This window comes from Trifolium pratense, linkage group LG7, assembly GCF_020283565.1.
Source record: "Trifolium pratense cultivar HEN17-A07 linkage group LG7, ARS_RC_1.1, whole genome shotgun sequence".
Taxonomy (NCBI): domain Eukaryota; kingdom Viridiplantae; phylum Streptophyta; class Magnoliopsida; order Fabales; family Fabaceae; genus Trifolium; species Trifolium pratense.
The window spans coordinates 5,494,272-5,514,655 of record NC_060065.1 but is presented as its reverse complement, the minus strand read 5'-3'; the positions used below and the strand labels follow the sequence as shown (position 1 = coordinate 5,514,655).

Here is a 20,384-nt window from a genome sequence, read left to right as displayed (position 1 = left end):
AAGATAAATTAAAAGTTTCTTGTAAAAACTTTCATTAAAAAAATTTAAAATAAAATAAATTATAGATTTTTTTCTTGTTTTCAATATAATCACTTTAGTACATAATTTATTTATTTTGCATTAACCCTCTAGTTATTGAGGGAAAGGGATTTGATAATTCAAAGTTTAGCCTGAAGATGAGTAAAGTCTAACTAATAATTATTTTTACTATGAATTGAACTCAAATTCTCCCGAACGATTCGTCCTAGAGGGAGTTCGTTAATCACTTTAGCCCAATATCAAAGTTAAAGTGTATGTTTGCTTATGCGGCTTAGAATAATTTATTTTAAATAAATTAATTTTGTAAAATTGATTCATATTAAATAATATAACATATCGCATATATTAAATATATCATAATTATTATTTTTATTTTATTATTCTAAACACTTTAAAAGTCAAATTTTTGTTTTACTCCCTCTGTCCCAATCTGATTGACATGGTTAACTGTTTCACGCATGCCGATGTATAACTTTGACGATTAATATTTTTAATTGTATAATAGTAAAAATTATAAAAATTTGATATTTTAACAATACTCATCGAGACGAATCAAACAACATTTGATATTAAAACTATCTGTCATCCTACGTGGCGTCTGCCGTTAGCCTAGTCACCCAAAATTTAGAGAAACTATTTATCAAAATTTAGGGACTATTTATCAAAATTCCCTAAAATATATGGACTAAAAAATATATTTAACCCTTGTTTAAATGGTGGATTCTAGAATGAGGGATCTGTTAAGTCCCTCACCGGTGTACCATTTATTTTAACCATCAGATTGATTAGGCCTACTTGATCTAATAATTCATCGCCGCACACAATTTTTCACTCTCTCTCACGGATCTCATTCTCTACCTTTCCTGCATGTTTTCTTTCACCGTGTTCCTTTATCTCTTCACCACCGCCTGAACATTATCTTTTTCGGCTATGTGGAAGCATAAATTATATTAATGGTGACCACCTTGTTACAAAATTGTTTTCTATTCTCTAAGGTGTGACTCAATTGGCAGTTTAGTTTTTATGATAAAATTGTAAAAATTAACTTTAATGCAAAGGATAATCAATAATGGTCTTTGAATTTCGTCATTTAAACACTTTATTAACAAAACCAATAACAAGAACATGGAAAAAAGAATCAGTGTAGTTGATGTCTTTTTATTCTATCAATTTTTCTAACTGTGTTTGAACTTTTGAATCTAGGTAGTGCACCTCTGGTACAACCATGAAAACTTTGCAAAGAACAAACATGTTTTTTTTCTTTCTTTTTTGAATAATTAGAAAAAACAACAGGGGGTTGTTGATATGTAAGAAGCTTGCCCAACACAATTTTGATCGGTGCTGTATGCGTTGCTTGGAGAGAGAAACAATTTTCTACAGATTTTGTGAGCGGACCATGATGCATATGGGGGAAGAGATAGAGTTAGGATTGTGTGTAAATATGAGTAGGAGTTCTTATTTTAATTTCTATAAAATCTAAACCGTTAATTAGATCCGATGGTATTATTTTAGTGCCTCACCGGTGAGGGACTTAATAGATCCCTCACCCTAGAAGCCACCTAATACTGTAGTATTAAATACAATAGGCGGCGCTCGTATTTATTGCATTCGCATTGTCCTTTAGGCGGAAACATAAGGATAATTGAAGATCACACTTTGTAATTGATGTGTGATGCAGTGACTGCTACATCAACAATACGGTCGCAATTATGGATACAGATGATTACAATTTAAAATCATATCAATTCTTTCAAAAATTTAAAATCTCAAATACATATCAAAATAGACTTAGGTCTCCAAATCATCTAACTTACAAACATAGCTTAGCTGACTAGTATGATTATCCTTTTTTCTTTTTCTGAAATAGAAACTTTATTAATAAAGCATGTCCCCATACAAAGTAGCACAAGCAATATACAAACAAACACCAGAAACACAACCAAACCACAAAAACATACAAGGCAAAAGAACCAAAGCAGACAGAAAATTCAAAATAGCACTGCTACTAAATAGTAAACAACAACACACAAAACCCCTGGTACTGCAACCACCTGAAGGCAAAATCAACACAACCACTGCATTACGAACCTGAAGAGCGGAGGTACAAAGCAGCCACACAAATATCTGGGAAAGAGCGATGATAAACACTCCAAATTTCCTCCAACCAAGATATCATATCACATCTATCATATCATTCTTCATGGTACTCTTCACGAACAAAATTAAATGCCCCATAGTTAAACTGATCACCAGGGCCCACCTGCATTGAGAAAATAACAAAATTCAATTTAGAAATTAAATATAGGAAAAAACGATGATAGACATGTTGAATTTTATAAATTCATTGTGTAATTCATATCTCTAAAGTTGTTACTTGTTGTGTAAGTAACTAAAAAGTTAGTTGTAACCACTTGCTTAGGTGTCAAGTAATTGGTTAGTTTTGTTAGTTAGTGAAGCTAACAAACTCAATTAGTTTGTTAGATGTGTTTTAGAGTTAGTTGGAGAGTTGTTATAGTTAGTTTTCAATTTTTGTGTATGTGATTGTTTGGTGTGTCAAGCAAAGTCTATAAATGCATAGTGTGCATTCATTAGTGATTGTAACTTTCTTTTGTGCCCCAAAGTGGATGAATAAAACTCTCCTTTTCTCTCTATGTCAGTTGTGAATATTCATTCATTCATTCATTCATCTTCTTCTTCCTTTTGCTATTTTCAATTTTATGTTGTTTTCTGATTGATGCTCATAGGCTTGCCCTGAGCCAGTAGTAGTGTGTGTATGTGTAGTGTGTGCATCAAAACTAAAGTGAGTTTTGATCTTTTGTTGCGCCAACAAGACACTCCAAATTTCCTCACACCAACATATCATATCACATCTATCATATCATTCTTCACAAGGTACTCTTTAATAACATAATCCAATACCTGTCGAATATTCTGGTCAGGATCCACGTTGAGTGCCAGCTGCATTGAGAAAATAACGAAATTCAATTGTGAAAATAAATATGAGAAAGAGCGATGATAGACACTCCAAATTTCCTCACACCAACATATCATATAACATCTATCATATAATTCTTCACACAGTACTCTTCAATAACATAATCCAATACCTGCTCGTTAATATGAATAGGATCCCCGTGGGCTTCCGGCTGCATTGAGAAAATAACGAAATTCAATTGTGAAAATAAATATGAGAAAGAGCAATGATAGCCACTCCAAATTTTCTCACACCAACATATCATATTATATCCCATCTATCATATCATTCTTCACACAGTACTCTTCAATAACATAATCCAATACCTGCGGGTTAATCAGATTAAGTTCCACCTGGAGTTCCGGCTGCATTGAGAAAATAACGAAATTCAATTGTGAAAATAAATATGAGAAAGAGAAATGATAGACACTCCAAATTTTCTCACACCAACATATCATATTATATCACATCTATCATTTCATTCTTCAAACAGTACTCTTCAATAACATAATTCAATACCCGCCGGTTAATCTGAGTAAGTTCCACCTGGAGTTCCATTTGCATTGAGAAAATAACAAAATTAAATTCATAAAATAAATATGAGAAAGAGCGATGATAGAGACTCCAAATTTCCTCACACCAACGTATCATATCACATCTATCATATCATTTTTCACGGTACTCTTAAATAACATAATTCAATACCTCCGGGTTTGATCCAAGTCGCATTCTACTCCGATTCTGCATTGAGAAAATAACGAAATTCAATTGTGAAAATAAATATGAGAAAGAGCAATGATAGACACTCCAAATTTTCTCACACCAACATATCATATTATATCACATCTATCATATCATTCTTCACACAGTACTCTTCAATAACATAATCCAATACCTCAAGGTTAATCGGATTAGGATCCCCGTGGGCTTCCGGCTGCATTGAGAAAATAACGAAATTCAATTGTGAAAATAAATATGAGAAAGAGCAATGATAGACACTCCAAATTTTCTCACACCAACATATCATATTATATCACATCTATCATATCATTCTTCACACAGTACTCTTCAATAACATAATCCAATACCTCAAGGTTAATCGGATTAGGATCCCCGTGGGCTTCCGGCTGCATTGAGAAAATAACGAAATTCAATTGTGAAAATAAATATGAGAAAGAGCAATGATAGACACTCCAAATTTTCTCACACCAACATATCATATTATATCACATCTATCATATCATTCTTCACACAGTACTCTTCAATAACATAATCCAATACCTGCGGGTTAATCGGATTAGGATCCCCGTGGGCTTCCGGCTGCATTGAGAAAATAACGAAATTCAATTGTGAAAATAAATATGAGAAAGAGCAATGATAGACACTCCAAATTTTCTCACACCAACATATCATATTATATCACATCTATCATATCATTCTTCACACAGTACTCTTCAATAACATAATCCAATACCTCAAGGTTAATCGGATTAGGATCCCCGTGGGCTTCCGGCTGCATTGAGAAAATAACGAAATTCAATTGTGAAAATAAATATGAGAAAGAGCAATGATAGACACTCCAAATTTTCTCACACCAACATATCATATTATATCACATCTATCATATCATTCTTCACACAGTACTCTTCAATAACATAATCCAATACCTGCTGATTAAATTCAGGTTGTCTAGATATCCTCTGATTCTGCATTGAGAAAATAACAAAATTCAATTCAGAAAATAAATATGCGTTTCAGTTTGAATAGTTTACGTATGTAATGGTATTGGTACCTGTGTAACAATTGTATATAGTGGTAGGGTGCTGTAGCCACACAGTCCCAGATTAAATACCCTAAACCCCAACACAGAGGGACGAAAACCAAGAGAAAAAAAAGATTGGGGGGTTGAGACTTCAGAATTTACAAGAAAGAAATCATATATAAATGCTCAAAAGAAAAGAGAAGTATTGCAGTTACCCAATAATGAGCTTTAGAAGAAGGTAATAAAGTTGTTTCATCATACAGGATTTAAATCCATATGTAAGCTGAGAATACAATACAAAATAGATTATGATATTCAAAACTCCTCTAAACCCTGTCACAATATGACCTTGTGAAAATGAAAAGAAGAATAAGTAAAATGATAAAGTAAGAATTTGCTTACCCCTATCCACAAAAAAGATGCCATCTCAATAGAAGTTTGGAAAACGATAAAGTGAACCAAGGGGAGAACGAAGTGGGGACAATTAAACCAATATGTCTTATATTCGTCCGGTATAGTTGGTATAATTTCCGCATTTGGTAACCGCATAAGCGGATCAGCATTAATTATTCTTGCATGATCTTCAGATATTTCAAGAGCTAGTTGGGTTACTATGTGCTTCAGAATAGCTCCCGTCAAAATTAAAGGCTGAAATACAAAATACAAGGACCAGAAAGAAATAAATAAATAAAGGATATTCAGAATTTAAGGGTTGTTAAGTATTAACACATCAATTTGCATGAAAAAATTAGGCAAGTAGACAAACATGCCATCTGCAAACAAGGTTAACAAGAAACCATAAGTGATAGATAGAAAGAAAGAACAACACTGTGACTCTTCTATAACCAAGAGTAATAATCATAACTGAAAAAAACTATAAAGAGAAATTCCAATACAAAATAAATAGCAATGTCATTTAGGCATACACTCATAAAATAGATATCATTTAATTATTTCATAAGAGTACATATTATTTAATTATCTTATTTTCTCCTTCATACATTTTCATTTATGCGTGTGTACGTAAATAGATTGTGTGACCATAGAAATGAACAAAAATACTTACAATAATAGGAATTAAAGCAACCCAGAAATTTACAGGCCAACCTGAAAGAGTAAAGCAATATCTTAATTGTGAGATTAAAAAAAAAAACAAGCAAAACCAAAAGAAATTATTAGTTCAACGGGTCCTTGTACAAAAATGGCCATCATGCTTGAAACTCATAGCCAATTCACAAAAATTCGAAGATTCTCTTCCTTTATCATCACAGAAAGTGTTGTTAAACAGCGAAAAATAAAAATATAATCTACTTCAATCATGTCATTATTTCAAGTAGCGTTTGAGCTTGTGTGGAATGGGTAGCTCAATTGGTTAAGCTAGTTTAGCTAAATGATAAGGAGTTAGAGGTCCAGGGCTCAAGTCCCTGGCAAAGAGAAAACTAAAATTGCAATATACTAACAACTAACAATTTATCTTTCAAAAAAAAAAAAAGTAACGTTTGAGCTTATAACTTTTTATATTTTATTCCAATTTTAATCTTATTATTTTAAAAAAACTATCCACTCACAAAAATAACTACCACTCACATAAAAATAACCATGTACTTTTATGTTATTTTATGAATACAAAAGTTAAATTTACTAAACACTTTAATTTCATTTTACTAGTTTTTCGGTTATCAACTAACTTATATCTTAATTTTAACAAACAGAGAACAAATGTAAAATAGGACTTTTAATTTGGATGCCAGAAGCATCCAGTTACACTTGTTATGGATCTGGATTTCCTGCGGTGCATTTTGCATGCAGTTTCACGCGGTTTTGGATTTCAGCCGTCCGATCATAAACGACTGGTTCAGATTGCAAACAACCGAGATCCAAAATCGTGTGAAACTGCTTGCAAAATGCACCGCAGGAAATCCAGATCCCACTTGTTACCCATGTAAGACTATCTCCAATGGTAGTACCTATTTTTATAAGAAGTGATTCTTATTAGGTACTATCATTAAAGCGAAAAGAAAATTGGTACTTATTGAGAAGAGGTATTCAAATAAGCTCTCTCTTCATGAGACCCACACTTTTTAATATTAAAAAATTGAAATATAGTAGTGATATATAGTTATTGATAGATGATATAAAATTATAAGTGAGTCCTATTTGGAGGTGCAAGATTGAAGAATTGACAGTTGTTCCTGCCAAAAAGTATGGGGGTGTATTCCGTAGTAGATGATTCTTCCTTCCATGAGTATCTTGGTTTTTCTGTATGTATGACGGTATGAGTTTTAAACGTATCTTCCTTGTTGTGATGAGAGACTTATATATAGGCCTTGGAGGAGTTAATGGAGGGAGTAGTTGATTAATTATGGAGTAGAGAGGTGATGAGCGAGTGGCCCAATTAGGCGTGTTGGACTTAAGTAAATGGTACCCTGATATTTTGCCCGGTACAACAGCTTATTATATATCATTATTAAAAAATTACAAATGAATGATGTGCACACCTAGAATCCACTTTTTTTTTTTGACAATCACCTAGAATCCACTTAAGCACTCAAAATATTGGATTTTTCCTTTCCGACAAAGTCTATGGTGCACAAACTCTCAAGTTGTGCACAATGCACAAGTTACCGAAAACACTATAACGAATACGAATTTTACAAAATCCACATTTTGATTGAAAGTTTATATCATATAGATCATCCATAAATTTTTTACAAAATAATTGAAAATCATTTGATATGTTATTGAGACCCATCAAAATTAACGGTTTATGGATTTTTATTGAATACCGTTAATCTTGATGGGTCACAATAACATATCAAATGATTTTCAAAAAAATTTAAAATATGTATAGAAGATTTAAACGATATAAATTTTGTATCCAACAGTAAATTTTGTAAAATTTGTATCCGTTATAAAAATATTGAAAACTTGTGCACCATGCAGTGGTGCATGTTAGACAAAGCCTTTCCATTGTAGATGTTCTAAGAGCCAATTAAATGATGACATGAAAATATGATTTATTAAAAAATGACATGCAATATATTTTATAATGAGTCATATAGCTGTGTGTCTCAAAGCATACCATGGACATTTAGCAACAGGTAGAAGAACGCAAAGACCCAAAGATTCAAACTGCAACCATGAAAATATAATTAGAATTGCTATTACATGAATCAACAACTTAATGCAGTGAGATGATAAAAAATAAAGTATTCTTGACAACTACATAATACATGTGAGTATGCATATAGTGTGTTAGTATTTGAGGTGTTGGTTTTAATTCAGAATGTTGTTGGACTTGGATAGTGTAGAAGGATTTAGATAGTGTTAAAAGATAGTAGCAATTAGCAAGTAGTGTGAGGACTTGCAGTAGAATATTTCGCATCATGGACAATAGGCAATACATTAGTAATCAAACTTATTATAAAAGGAGAGATATAATATGGTGAAGCCTCAATATTATCGACATTGCATATAATAAAATGCTTAAATATAATTATACATTAGTAATCTTCTTTTTTAGTTGAATCCATATTATTTTCTTTTTCTTTTTTATGTTTATAAACCGTACATATATTTTTTAATTATAGAATTATATATCTATTTTCTTTCATGCCATTTAAAATACATTTATATTATTTGTAGGAAAAATATGGAAAATGATGGCTCTAAAGAAATTTTTCTTGGTCAAGTTGTGAATAATAAGGATGATGCATACAACTTGTATCAAGAACATGCATTCAAAGTAGGTTTTAGACTTTTAGAGTAGTTCTAAATATTAATTATATATATATATATATATATATATATATATATTTCTTTTTTATTTCATTTAATTCAACCGTAAATTAATTCAATTTTCTTGTGTCACCCCACCTAACACATACAAATTGAGATGAATATATGATACTAAAAATCTGGGGCAAAAACAAATTACTCAAAATATGGCGCAAAAACAAATAATCTGGTACATGAGTTTCATTATTTCCCTATTTTCCAAGATTTGGTTAAGATTTGTTTTTATTAATACTCTATTATTTACTTATAATTATTTAATATATTAATGAGTTGTAAAATTATTATTGGTTGTGTCTAACCATTAATGTTTAGGTGAGTACTCACCTAAGAATTTTTCATGTGCATGGTGGACAAGTAGTCATTTATATTATAACGAATACGAATTTTATAAAATTCACCATTGGATTGAAAATTTATATTATATATATTATCCATAAAAATTTTGAAAATATTTGAAAATCATTTGATATGTTATTGAGACCAATCAAAATTAACGGTATTTAATAAAAGTTCATAAACCGTTAATTTTGATGAGTCTCAATAAGATATATCAAATGATTTTCAACTTTTTTCAAAAACTTTATAGATAATTTATACGATATAAATTTTCAATTCAACGATGAATTTTATAAAATTCGTATTCATTATAATATAAATGACTACTTATCTACCATGCACAACATAAAGAGCTTGTGCATGCTAAACTTGGTCTCTAAATACATCTAAAAATGTGAATCATATTTCAACGCATAGAACCAACAATTATGTTTAACAAAGTTATTCTACGGAAGCACTTAGAGCACCAATATCGAGGCCTAATATCGAGTGTTCTTTACAATATGTAACCACCCATGTCTCAGAATCCAACCAATATCGAGGCCTAATATCGAGTGTTCTTTATAATAATTATCTTTTCAAAAATGTTCTTACATTATCAAACGCTCTTCTGTCCGTCTATTTTATTCTTTTAGTGCCATAGTGCCATTGCATTATATTCTTTTAGTGCCATAGTGCCATTGCATTATGTGGAATATTGTGGGGTCTATTGAGATTTATTTTAGAGTTTTTATGAGTTATATTATATGGATATTTAATAAATGAGTAGTTGTATTGTTTAAATAATTGCAAAGTGTCAAATAATATAAAAAAATTTAGATGATCGATTTAAAGATGGGTGTTATATGGATATTGATGCTCTTACCTTATGCCAGCAATTTCCATGAAAAAGTCTTCATGAGCATGTCTCAGTTGGTGCTCAAAATTTTCCCATGCGGTATCAAGCAACTACAAGAAAGACATAGAAAATGATGTATGCGTGATTCGTTTATTGGAGCAACCGGATAAAAGCGAACTGAGAGATTGATTATTTGAGAACAAATATGGTACAACAGAACCTTACACTACAACATTTGTTGCTTCTGGCAACACTGTTTGTTGCAACCCATGTAAACTGTACTCTAAAAATGGTATAGGCAACAATTTATGACTATTACCATATAAGTTTTCGCAACATGAGAGAATTGTTCCCTAAAATCTTACTGGAAACGGTTTTCAAGCGTCGCTTTGACATTGTTTTGGCAATAGGTGATAACTGTTCCCTTAACCATCTCTAGGAACAGTTTTGAACAGTTACACTACTTTTAATAAAAGGCTACATTTATCAATTGTTACAATTAAAATTCAACACATGAATTGTTTTGCGGTGGCTTCCCTCTTTCACTTTTTTGACTCAATTGGTTTCCCTCTCAAGTTTTTAGTTTTTATTTTTTGATGACGTTAATATAATAATATTATTAATAATTGTACCAAAAAATAATAATATTACCTGCTAAAAAAAAGTATAATAATAATAATGTATCTTCTATTACTAATCTATTACTATAATATATTAAAATTCATTACCACCAAATTTCCTAATTTATCCTTATTAGTTTTAACCACGTTGCAAGTTTTATATCCTTTCTAATAAAAATCAGTAGACCCGTGCGAATGCACGAGTCTTTAAACTAATTTATTATAACAATCAAAGCAAAATTGCAATTTTTATTTTTATTGTATATTTAATATATTTGTTCTTCATTATAAAAATAACCTTGATTAAGATGTGAATATAAAACAAAAAATTAAACTCGGATTCTCTTGATTAGTTTATCCTAAGGGAGCTTGTTAACACCACTTGAACTTAATGTATTGGTTAAATCATCGGAGAGAACCAAAACATACTATTTTATTTTTAATAATAATATTAATTAAAATAAAATTGATTTATGAATTATTTTTTATTTTTATGTTATATCTCTCGGTTCAAAAACAAAAACGAGAAAACCTTTTTTTGCCAATTGGAAAACCCTAACCCCTTTTCAGATTGACATTGAGAGAAGCTTCGAGATGAAACCACGAGAGGCGGCGCGGTGAGAACCCTTCATCGGGACTGAAATCTTTGTCGAGACAGAGAACGACAGCGAGTTCTGATTTCGCGAACGCTTCCGATTCCCCTGCCATCGTGAACCCTTCTGAGCACCGTCGAGATTGTAGTGCCGTCAAGAACTTCCCACTGCAGCTTCCAATTTGCGACATCCTTACCGTTCGACTCATGTTGCCTTCGAAGATTTGAGACCACACATGCAACAACTCAGTTTCGCACTTGACCCTTCTATATTCAAAGGTTAGTTCAGTTTCCCTTTACCCACTCTGATTTTTTTGATGTTTTGTTTCTGGTTATAGAAATAATTGACATATCAAAATTTATGTAGTATGTGTCTTATTCTTGTTGAAGGTTTATTATTATGTTAGTAAGAACAAGGTTTTATGATTTGTTTTGTAGGTAAAACGAAAATGGTATCATGATTTGTGTGTAGGCGATGGCCTTTATATTGGTAGAGAGTTGATGTTGCTCATGTTGAAACAACATAGACACCCTTTCATATGCGTGTTAAAATGGATAGTGATAAATGATATGCAAATTGGATTTTTTGAAAACTTAGCACACTTTATTGGACCTCATCCTCTGATAGATAGTTGATGTTCATATATGCCTCTAGTTTGGTGTGGTATAAAATAATTCTATGATGAACTTCTGTACTGAATGGTTATATTTTTATTTTTTATTGAAAATAAACATGCCAAAGATGAGTTAACTAACTCTTTATCTAGGTAGAGTAGTTAATTTCTGGAGTCTTTACTTTAAGGACATTCTTATGCATTAATTTTAATAATTTAGTTCTGATATAGGTATTCAGTTTTTAATATTTTAATTTATGAATTAGTTCTTGTTGGGACTGTGATATCTTTTACATAGTATTGATCCTTTTGCTTTTAACTTATTTAGCTTTTAATTCCTGTAATTTAAGAGACGATGATTGTGGAAAGAGAGCATTCTTCAAGTAGTGGTTCTTCTGGAAATTGGCTTTCCCAAAACAAGGAACATGAGAAGACTAGTGTTGTAGCAAGACATGTGTGACTCGTGTGAGTACAAATTTCATTTGCAATACTCATATCAATAGTGTGAGGTATGCCTTAACAATTCTATTTCATTTTGTCTTGGACTTTAAAATGCATATTTGAAAAGCTTTGAATAAAGAATTTTATGGCTTACATTGTAAGATATATGTAAGACATATGTGCATACTCTTATTATCATATATTTAGATTTCAATGATAACGAATAATACTATCCCGTTTATGTTTTTTTTTTCGGTCAGAGGTTGATTTAATTGCTAACATTTGATTTTGAAATGATTTTCAGAGAGCAACATAAATTTTGGTAGAACTAGGAGAATAGGTAAGAGTTGCTTCTCTACTTGATGAGGAGATGGAGCTACATAAATATCAGTAGAACTAGAAGAATATACAAAAGCTAATTCTACTCGATGATGAGGGAAGACCACCAACCCCTTTGTGACACTTCGATTTTTTCATAAAAATTTAGTCGAAAGTTTCTTCTGGTGTGGTGCTGATGTTGCTGTCATGATGCCGTGGTAACAGTTCTAATGTTGTGAAGTTGATATTCTCGAATATTGACTCATGGAAGTTTGTGGGAGCCTTAGTCTCTTTCTATGCCTTATGTATGGTTTTATAAATGGTTCTTAGGGCTAGGCAGCCATAATATCCTTCTAATGGTGTGTCCTAGTTAGGATATGGTTGCTTAATGTTTTGTCAGAATGTAACACATTTAGGATGTTAGTCTTTGATCATGTATTGCTTGGGTGAGACACTTATATCTTGTAAAGACTTTGTAAGATATTGTTTGAAATTTAATTGTGATTATGATTCTATTTGTAAAATAATGGATTAAACATTACTGAAGAAATGTTTAATTAGTATTAGAACTTTGCCATTTAATTTTACAGACAAAAAATATCTAAAATAAAAATGTTGTCTATATTATATTGATACCGTTAAAAACCGTTGCATTTAAGTTTTGGCTACACTCAAAAATTGTTCCCTTAGTTTAATGTTTAGGAAACGGGTCCAGACTGTTAACATCAATGGCAACATGTAGAAATTGTTGCCTTAGATTCGTTGTAAAACTGTTCCCTTTTCCCCGCAACTTAGGCGACAGTTTTAAATAATGTGCCCAAAAAGCAAAAAAACTGTTACCTAAGACTATAGGTAACGCTCGCTTACAAAACAGGTGAAAACTGTCGCCTAAAGAGATAGGCAACATTTTTCATAGTTTAGGCTACAATTTTTAACTGTTGTTGAAAAGCAAAAATGTTGTAGTGTTACCTCACCGAAACCATATTTTAATATCCTATAATCTGATGGTGTCACAAAAACTAAAATAGATCTCTGAAAGAAGTATAAAAAGGATTAGTAAAAATAAAAAGTTAAAGAAAATCATGGCATATATAGAACCTCACTTAATAGATAAGACTTTTGTATCGATCTTTTGTAATATCATCCGCAGAGCTAGGAAAAAAAATTTAGGTGAGACGCTAAAAAATTATAATATATAAATTAAATACAAAAAATATTTTATATATAAAAATTGGAGTTGTAATAAGTACAAAGTTGATCAATAAAAAATTAAACTCGTACTTTAAAATAATATTTACATGTACCAAATGAGTTGAAGTTTTCGGTATTTAATTGTGAAACAATACTTGCATAAAAATGTTCATAAAAAATTATCTGTTTTATTATATTCCACATGTATATTAAAAAGAGATCAATGATTATTTTTACTAATTGATAAAAAAAAATATTGTGCTTTATCATTTATGAGAAAGGGGAGGGGAGGGGAGAGGGATGTACCACTTATTTGAAACATATACGCTTGTAATGATAAATTTATTAGTAAAATTCATTTAAAGATTTAAACATTATGACTCTTATTATCCTATGAATCTCTCTAAGAGAGTAAGAAAATATACTCTAATTTATGATATCAATTTCCTTTAATATTCTTGATTCTTTTATGCAATTATTTTCGTCTTTCTGCCATCTATCTTTTTCTTGTATTTTTGTTGATATAAATATTTTTTTTTTTGGAGAAAGTGAACCGTGAATGTGCTTTTTTATAATTACATTTATGGTTCACTTTCTCAAAAAATGACACCTACAAGAATACAACAACAAAAAAAATAGACGGTAGAAAGATAAAAACAATTGCATAAAAGAATCAAGAACATTAAAGGAAATTTATATCATAAATTAGGTATGTTTTCTTACTCTCTTACAGAATTTCATAAGTCGTTAGGTTTGTTTTAGTGGTGAAAAATTTAAGTAGTATGCTAGAGGTTTTGTGTTCAATCCTCAGCTCCATTGTAAATAAAAATAAAATAAAATTTCATAGTATAATAAAGTCATAATATTTAAATCTTTAAATGACTCTTACTAACAAATTTACCATCACAAGCGTATATATTCCGTTTTCAAAATTCTAATTCTAGAGCATTAAAAAATTGGTAATTAACTTACACAAAAAACCCTTAAACGGAAACGGCGACCATCGCGTGCATCTTTGAAATTTCTCAAGTTGTTTGTCATAGCTGCAATGAAGAGAAAGCGAAATGCAGGCAAGAAGTAGTGAGGAAAGAGTAAAATGAGAAATATATGATTTACAATTCTTTTGATGGGTTTGAGGGTTGGACAGATTAATTAACAAAAGGGAAATTTCATAGACACTCTCCATGAATTCATACACCCATTATTTTAAAAACAATATAATATTGAATCAACAAAATATCTTTTTTACTTTTTAAAATTGTTATTTCATTTTATTTATTTATCTTATTAATTACTGTATTTATTATTAATAGTGGTACCAAACACCCTAATTAAGGTCGCCGAACCTTTGCCTTCAGTCGTCCGCCATCAACAACCACAAAAAACCCTTAAACGGAAAAGGCAACCACAAATGGTCAGTTATTTGGCTGTACAAATACTCGTTCCGGTCATTTTTATAAGAAATAAAAGTGAAAAAAAATTAGTTCTTCTTATAAAAAACTTTGACCAATGTTTAAGTGTATTAAATATTTAATTTAATTTGTATCCTTATTTATTATGAGAAAATCTTAAAATTAAGTTTGTGGAATTAAGAGTGATTAAATAGGGGTATTCAAGGAATACATCTAAATTTACAGGAATATTAAATAAAGATAACTATTTATAATTTTTTTTTTAAAAATTGTTTTTTATAAAAAGTACCGGAGAAAATAGTTCCTTCATTTACTTAATTGGAGAGAAAAGAACATCTGCTCTGCAATTCTCATTTCAACACCTTTCACTCTTTTTTTTTCTTCTTTCTATTAGCTTGAAATTGTATTGAAATGTTATTTACAATTTAAATAAAGTAGTTTGAGTTTGTGCTTCATTGGTGAAAATATAATAATTTTAAATTATAAAAACTGCATTTTTTTTATTAGGGACCCATTTTTAAAGTGTTTAAAACAACTCTAGATCTTCAAAGTGTTTAAGACAACTCTAGATATACTCATTTAAATGTAAGTATTGATAACAAAAAGACCGGACAACTAATTAGAAAAAGTAATACCGTACTAAAGAGTGTACTGTACTTTCTCTGTCTCAAAATATAAGGGAAAATTGGTCAAATAAAGTTGATGTATTTGGTCCAATTTTTTAACCAAATACTACTCCGTCCCAAAATATAAGCAAAAGGAGGTCAACAAAAGTGAATGTATCTGGACTAAATTTTAAACCAAATACATCAACTTTCATTGACCAATTTTTGCTTATATTTTGGGACGGAGGGAGTACATCAACTTTGTTTGACCAATTTTCGCTTATAATTTAGGACGGATGAAGTATTTATAAAATTGATTTTAAAATCATATAGGAATATTGCTTTGGAAAGTGGTAAATTCAACTTTAATATTTTTCAAAAACATCGTTTTTAGTACCAAATTAACTACTATTTTTCAAAAAAATATAAGAGATACTCAATTCACTATAGTAAAATCAGTACAGCTGGTACGTACTCGATCCAAATACACAACCAAAATACAGTTAGAGAAATTAGAAATCAATGATAGTTAAACTGGAAATCTACCCCAAAATACTACCTAAAAATACAATCAAAATGCTCCGCACCCCACTCATATAAATAAGCATGGTGAGTTTTGCTTATTGTCATCTCTACTGCTATAGTCATTAACTGTTGGATCGACTTTCTCATTTGGAACCGCTCGATGCACTTGTGTATTTATAAAACGAGTTTATGCCTCAACTCTTGTTCAACGCATAGTCAATTTTTCATTGTAGTAGCTGTTATGCATAATTTATTACATATTATTTTAGTTTAAAATTTATACATAGCATTCAATATTAAATGGATAAATATTTTTTATATATTATTTTTATTAACCCTCCAATTTCTAAAGAAATGGATCTAATAATTTAGGGTTTGACCGTATAATAAATAATATTTTGACGTAAAATAAAATTGGGAGTATCAAAGCTTGATTCCCGATCCTAGCATATTATGGGTCCGTTTGGCCCGGTTTTTTTTTCACGTTTTACCACTACTCTTAGTATGATTTTTTTATTTTTTTACTAAACTTTTAGTATGATTTTAATGTTATATTCTCGTGTTCTATATTTTAATTATAATTCGTCAAAAACAAAATTAATTATGATAATAGTATGTTAGAATAGCATTGTACAAAAATAATTACAATAGCACTATAAAAGTATATTTGAATTTAGTCGTAACCAAAAAAATCTTTTAATTTCCCTATCAACCGAGTTATGCTAATTGGGACGTAAAATAAATCTTTTAATTTATCTAACTATACCAACTTTTATTTTTAATATCTGAAAACAAGTTTTTAATCCCTCTAAATAGACCAAAGTTTGAAAGAAAAAATTAGAGAGGTTAAAAAGGAAAGTTAAATATTTAGAGGGATAAAAAGCATAGTTAAATCAAGTAATTGAATTCAATTGGTTAATGTAAAAAGTTCCTCATAAGATGAATCATTTGAAGAATTAAAGTTAGAATTTTGAGAAATAAGTTTTTATATAATTTTACTTATTGTACGGTCTAACCCTAAATTATCAGATCTATTTCTTTAAAAATTGGTGGATTAATAAAAAAAAAAAATATCCATTTAATATTGAATGCTCTGTAAATATTTTAAACTATGTAATACATTATGCACAACATAACAACGTACTATAATGAAAAATTGACTATGCCCCACTGAACAAAGAGTTGAGACATAATTGCATAAACTTCGTTTTATTTTTGGTTGATGCATAAACTTCGTTTTATAAATACACAAATGCAGTATCCAAAAAAAATATACAAATGCATCATGCAGTTGCAAATGAGAAAGTCAATCCAACGGTCAATGACTATAACAGCAAACAAAATTGCTGTCGAGGATCCATATTGTCCCACAATGTCCTCAACTACTATTACTCTTAACTTCTTTAACTAGCGTAATTAGGGGACATTTACGGTGGCCTTAAAAGAATTGAAGAAAGAGAGAAGGGATAAAAAGTTATATATAGTTACCCGCTGTATAACGACCAAGACTTGGGTCTGTATCATATGTTTTCAAGTGACGCATCTGTTATTATAGAATAATAAATACAATAATAATGTCAGATTATAAAATGACAGGTGTAGTGGAACTGCACACAATTTTTTCTCTCAATATATATATATATATATATATATATATATATATATATATACACATACTCGTATGGATGTACACAAAATATTTTCTCGTAAGTAATGATAATAATATATGAGGAATGATATTTTGAAACACTTTTGTTATACAATACATACATAGGAGAGAAAAACCAAAGGAAAAAGAAGACGGAGAGGTAAAATATTATCAAGCTGCCCTGTGTATGTATTGGTTTAAGAAAAAGTGTGTCAAAATATCATTTATCATAATATATATACAGTTAGGCTTATTTTATTATGATTAATTTAATATAAAAAAAAATACTGCTCACTCTTAATTGTCCAAGACCAAAGATTGTAGCGGACAATATGATGTTCACCACGGGGAGGAAGAAAACAAATAAGTGGATCTGTTCCAGAGCTTCAACAGATATTAAAGGAACCATGAACTGAAAAAGCAACAAGACCACATATCGAGAGATAAAAAAGGAAATTTACTAGTCAGTGAGTATATATAGAGTTGGAAATGAAAGAAAATATATGAAATGTTCCATACCTTGCGAGAGCAGAAAGTGGTCTCAGGATGGGCGGGGGCTTCTGCTTCGAGATTGGGGCGATCCTCGAGACTACAAGGAAGCATGTAGTCGAACATAGCGGGCGGAATGCATCTTTCGGTAAGGAATTTTCGAAAACAAAGCATTATAATTTGAATAAAAGCCTGGCTCACCGCCTCTGCGGATGACACAGCACGTACACAAACATTTTAGTTTAATTGAATTTAATGATTTTTTAAACAATAAATAAAAGAAAGACAGACAGACCGTCTCTAATCTTTTTTGTAGCTTGTTTGCTAATCTTTCGGTCGTGTTGTTTCTTGCCGCTGCTGCGGAATAACGTTGTAAAAAACAGACAAATATTAAACGCGGTGTAGGAAATGAAGGCAAAGCCGGCGGAAATGACTGCCATTACCCAGGTCGGAGTGAACTCGAGCGTGTTCTCAAATCTATCACCCATTCTCTCTCTCTCTCTCTCTCTCTCTCTCTCTCTCTCTCTCTCTCTCTCTCAAAGTCTTGGTAACAAGAGAAGAATGGTTCATATCATATATAGCCAAGGACGGACCTCTTCGAGGCTTGGTGCAATTTTTTTCTAAAATAAATAAATAAATAAATATTTTATAAATAATTTTAGGTCATTTTGTATATATATTCGTACAAATATTAATGTAAATATTAGTTTAGAGTTTATTATTGATGACTGTAAGTCCCTCATACATATATTAGTTTAAGTATTAGTGCAAATATTAGTTTCTAGTCTATTATTCATGATTTCAAGACTTTCATTATATGTAAAGTATTATTTTAAGCAATAAATAGTTTAATTTTATAACAATTAACTTTAACTTTGTTTGGCAAAAAAATGTGAATAATTAATTGAGTTTGTAGTATTGGGTAAAATTACCAATTCAACTGAAATATAAATATGAAATGACATAATTAATATTTAATTTTTTGAAGTAAGATAATACGAGTAAAATTGAAATAAAAATTAATAAGTTATAAACTATATGATAGTATAATTTTGTGTTCTATATATTTTGGTCCAAGGTAGGATCTTGTGGACTCTAACAATAGTGATATGCATGATTTAACAATTATAGTCTTTTTCTTATTCGAATAGAAATTTTGTGGGTTTTTTTTTATGTTTGTTTTTTTAAAAGAAATTTTATAGTTCGTTGATTTGTTGTTCTGTTTTGGAGATACATGTTGTATTAGTAAATCTCTTATATCGTTTATTATTCAACTGAATTATCAATGAATTTTTATTCAAGTAGTGCCTAAAATTTTTAACCCCACCAATTATTTGTGTCTGGGTCCGCCCTGTATATAGGCATCATACTTCGTGGTCTTTTTTTATGATTATTTGCTTTTATACAACTTTTTTTTCGTGGTCTTTTTTTATGATTATTTGCTTTCATACAACTTTTTTTTCGTGGTCTTTTTATATGTTAAAGGAAATAACTTCACAACGTGTTTATCCCCCTAATTACTCTCAATTAAGCGCCAAAACCAGCACAAAAGTCATTCCTTTTCCTTCTATACTTTTGTAGTAATGCTATAGTATTATAGTATTAATGTCATATTGTCATTGCTCTATGTAATCATATACTATACTTTTTGGTTGTATAAACTTGACCAAAAATTGTGAGAACTTGTGTGTTGGGGTCTGTTGCGAATAACATGAACTAGAAGAAAATGATGAAGAACATGACGAATATTGCATATAAATTTCAAAGCGTGTATATCATATTAATTTTTAGATATGATTCATTCCCACAAGTTTATACAAATTAGATGTAAATGGGTTAACTAGCGAATCCACTTCAGGATATTTTGAAAATTTTGATATGGATTGCACACTCATATTAAGCATATCGATCAACGATAGTTTATAGAATAAAGTTTTTTCAATGACTCTCGTGCACTGAAAAAATGAATATATGATTTAGAAATATTTTAGACAGAATTCTGACTCATGAAAATATGATTTTTGTTGTTTGTTTTTGTCTCCTAAATGTCTCTATTTATAAAGAAACTTGTGTCAAATAATAAAAAAAATTAAACTAACCATTGCAATCTTCTAAATATATAATAGAAATACTCAAAAAACAAAAAAAAATCTAGCTATTTCATAAACTAAAATAAAGAGAC

General features: G+C 30.2%; 1 protein-coding gene and 1 long non-coding RNA gene across 3 annotated transcripts; one reads left to right on the top strand and one right to left on the bottom strand.

The window, feature by feature from the left end:
- Window positions 1-1,892: 1,892 nt before the first annotated feature.
- LOC123899336 (MLO-like protein 1) lies at window positions 1,893-18,726 on the bottom strand. The gene is made up of 19 exons (XM_045950449.1): window positions 18,498-18,726; window positions 18,233-18,408; window positions 18,009-18,125; window positions 17,554-17,608; window positions 14,496-14,566; window positions 13,302-13,364; window positions 9,775-9,857; window positions 7,858-7,907; window positions 5,842-5,882; window positions 5,178-5,423; window positions 4,991-5,058; window positions 4,806-4,866; window positions 4,681-4,719; window positions 4,488-4,526; window positions 3,719-3,754; window positions 3,340-3,378; window positions 3,147-3,185; window positions 2,959-2,997; window positions 1,893-2,299 (listed from the first exon to the last, which is right to left on the bottom strand). Exons 1-19 carry the CDS (start codon window positions 18,688-18,690, stop codon window positions 2,231-2,233), a joined length of 1,524 nt encoding a protein of 507 aa, XP_045806405.1. The 5' UTR covers window positions 18,691-18,726; the 3' UTR covers window positions 1,893-2,230.
- Window positions 10,891-12,878, top strand: LOC123899337. Of its 2 annotated transcripts, none has more exons than XR_006805568.1 (3): window positions 10,891-11,238; window positions 11,924-12,082; window positions 12,319-12,878. It is a non-coding gene; the product is annotated as an uncharacterized LOC123899337 (long non-coding RNA). The 2 variants fall into 2 exon arrangements; XR_006805569.1 differs by having other exon boundaries at window positions 11,902-12,082.
- Window positions 18,727-20,384: the final 1,658 nt, after the last annotated feature.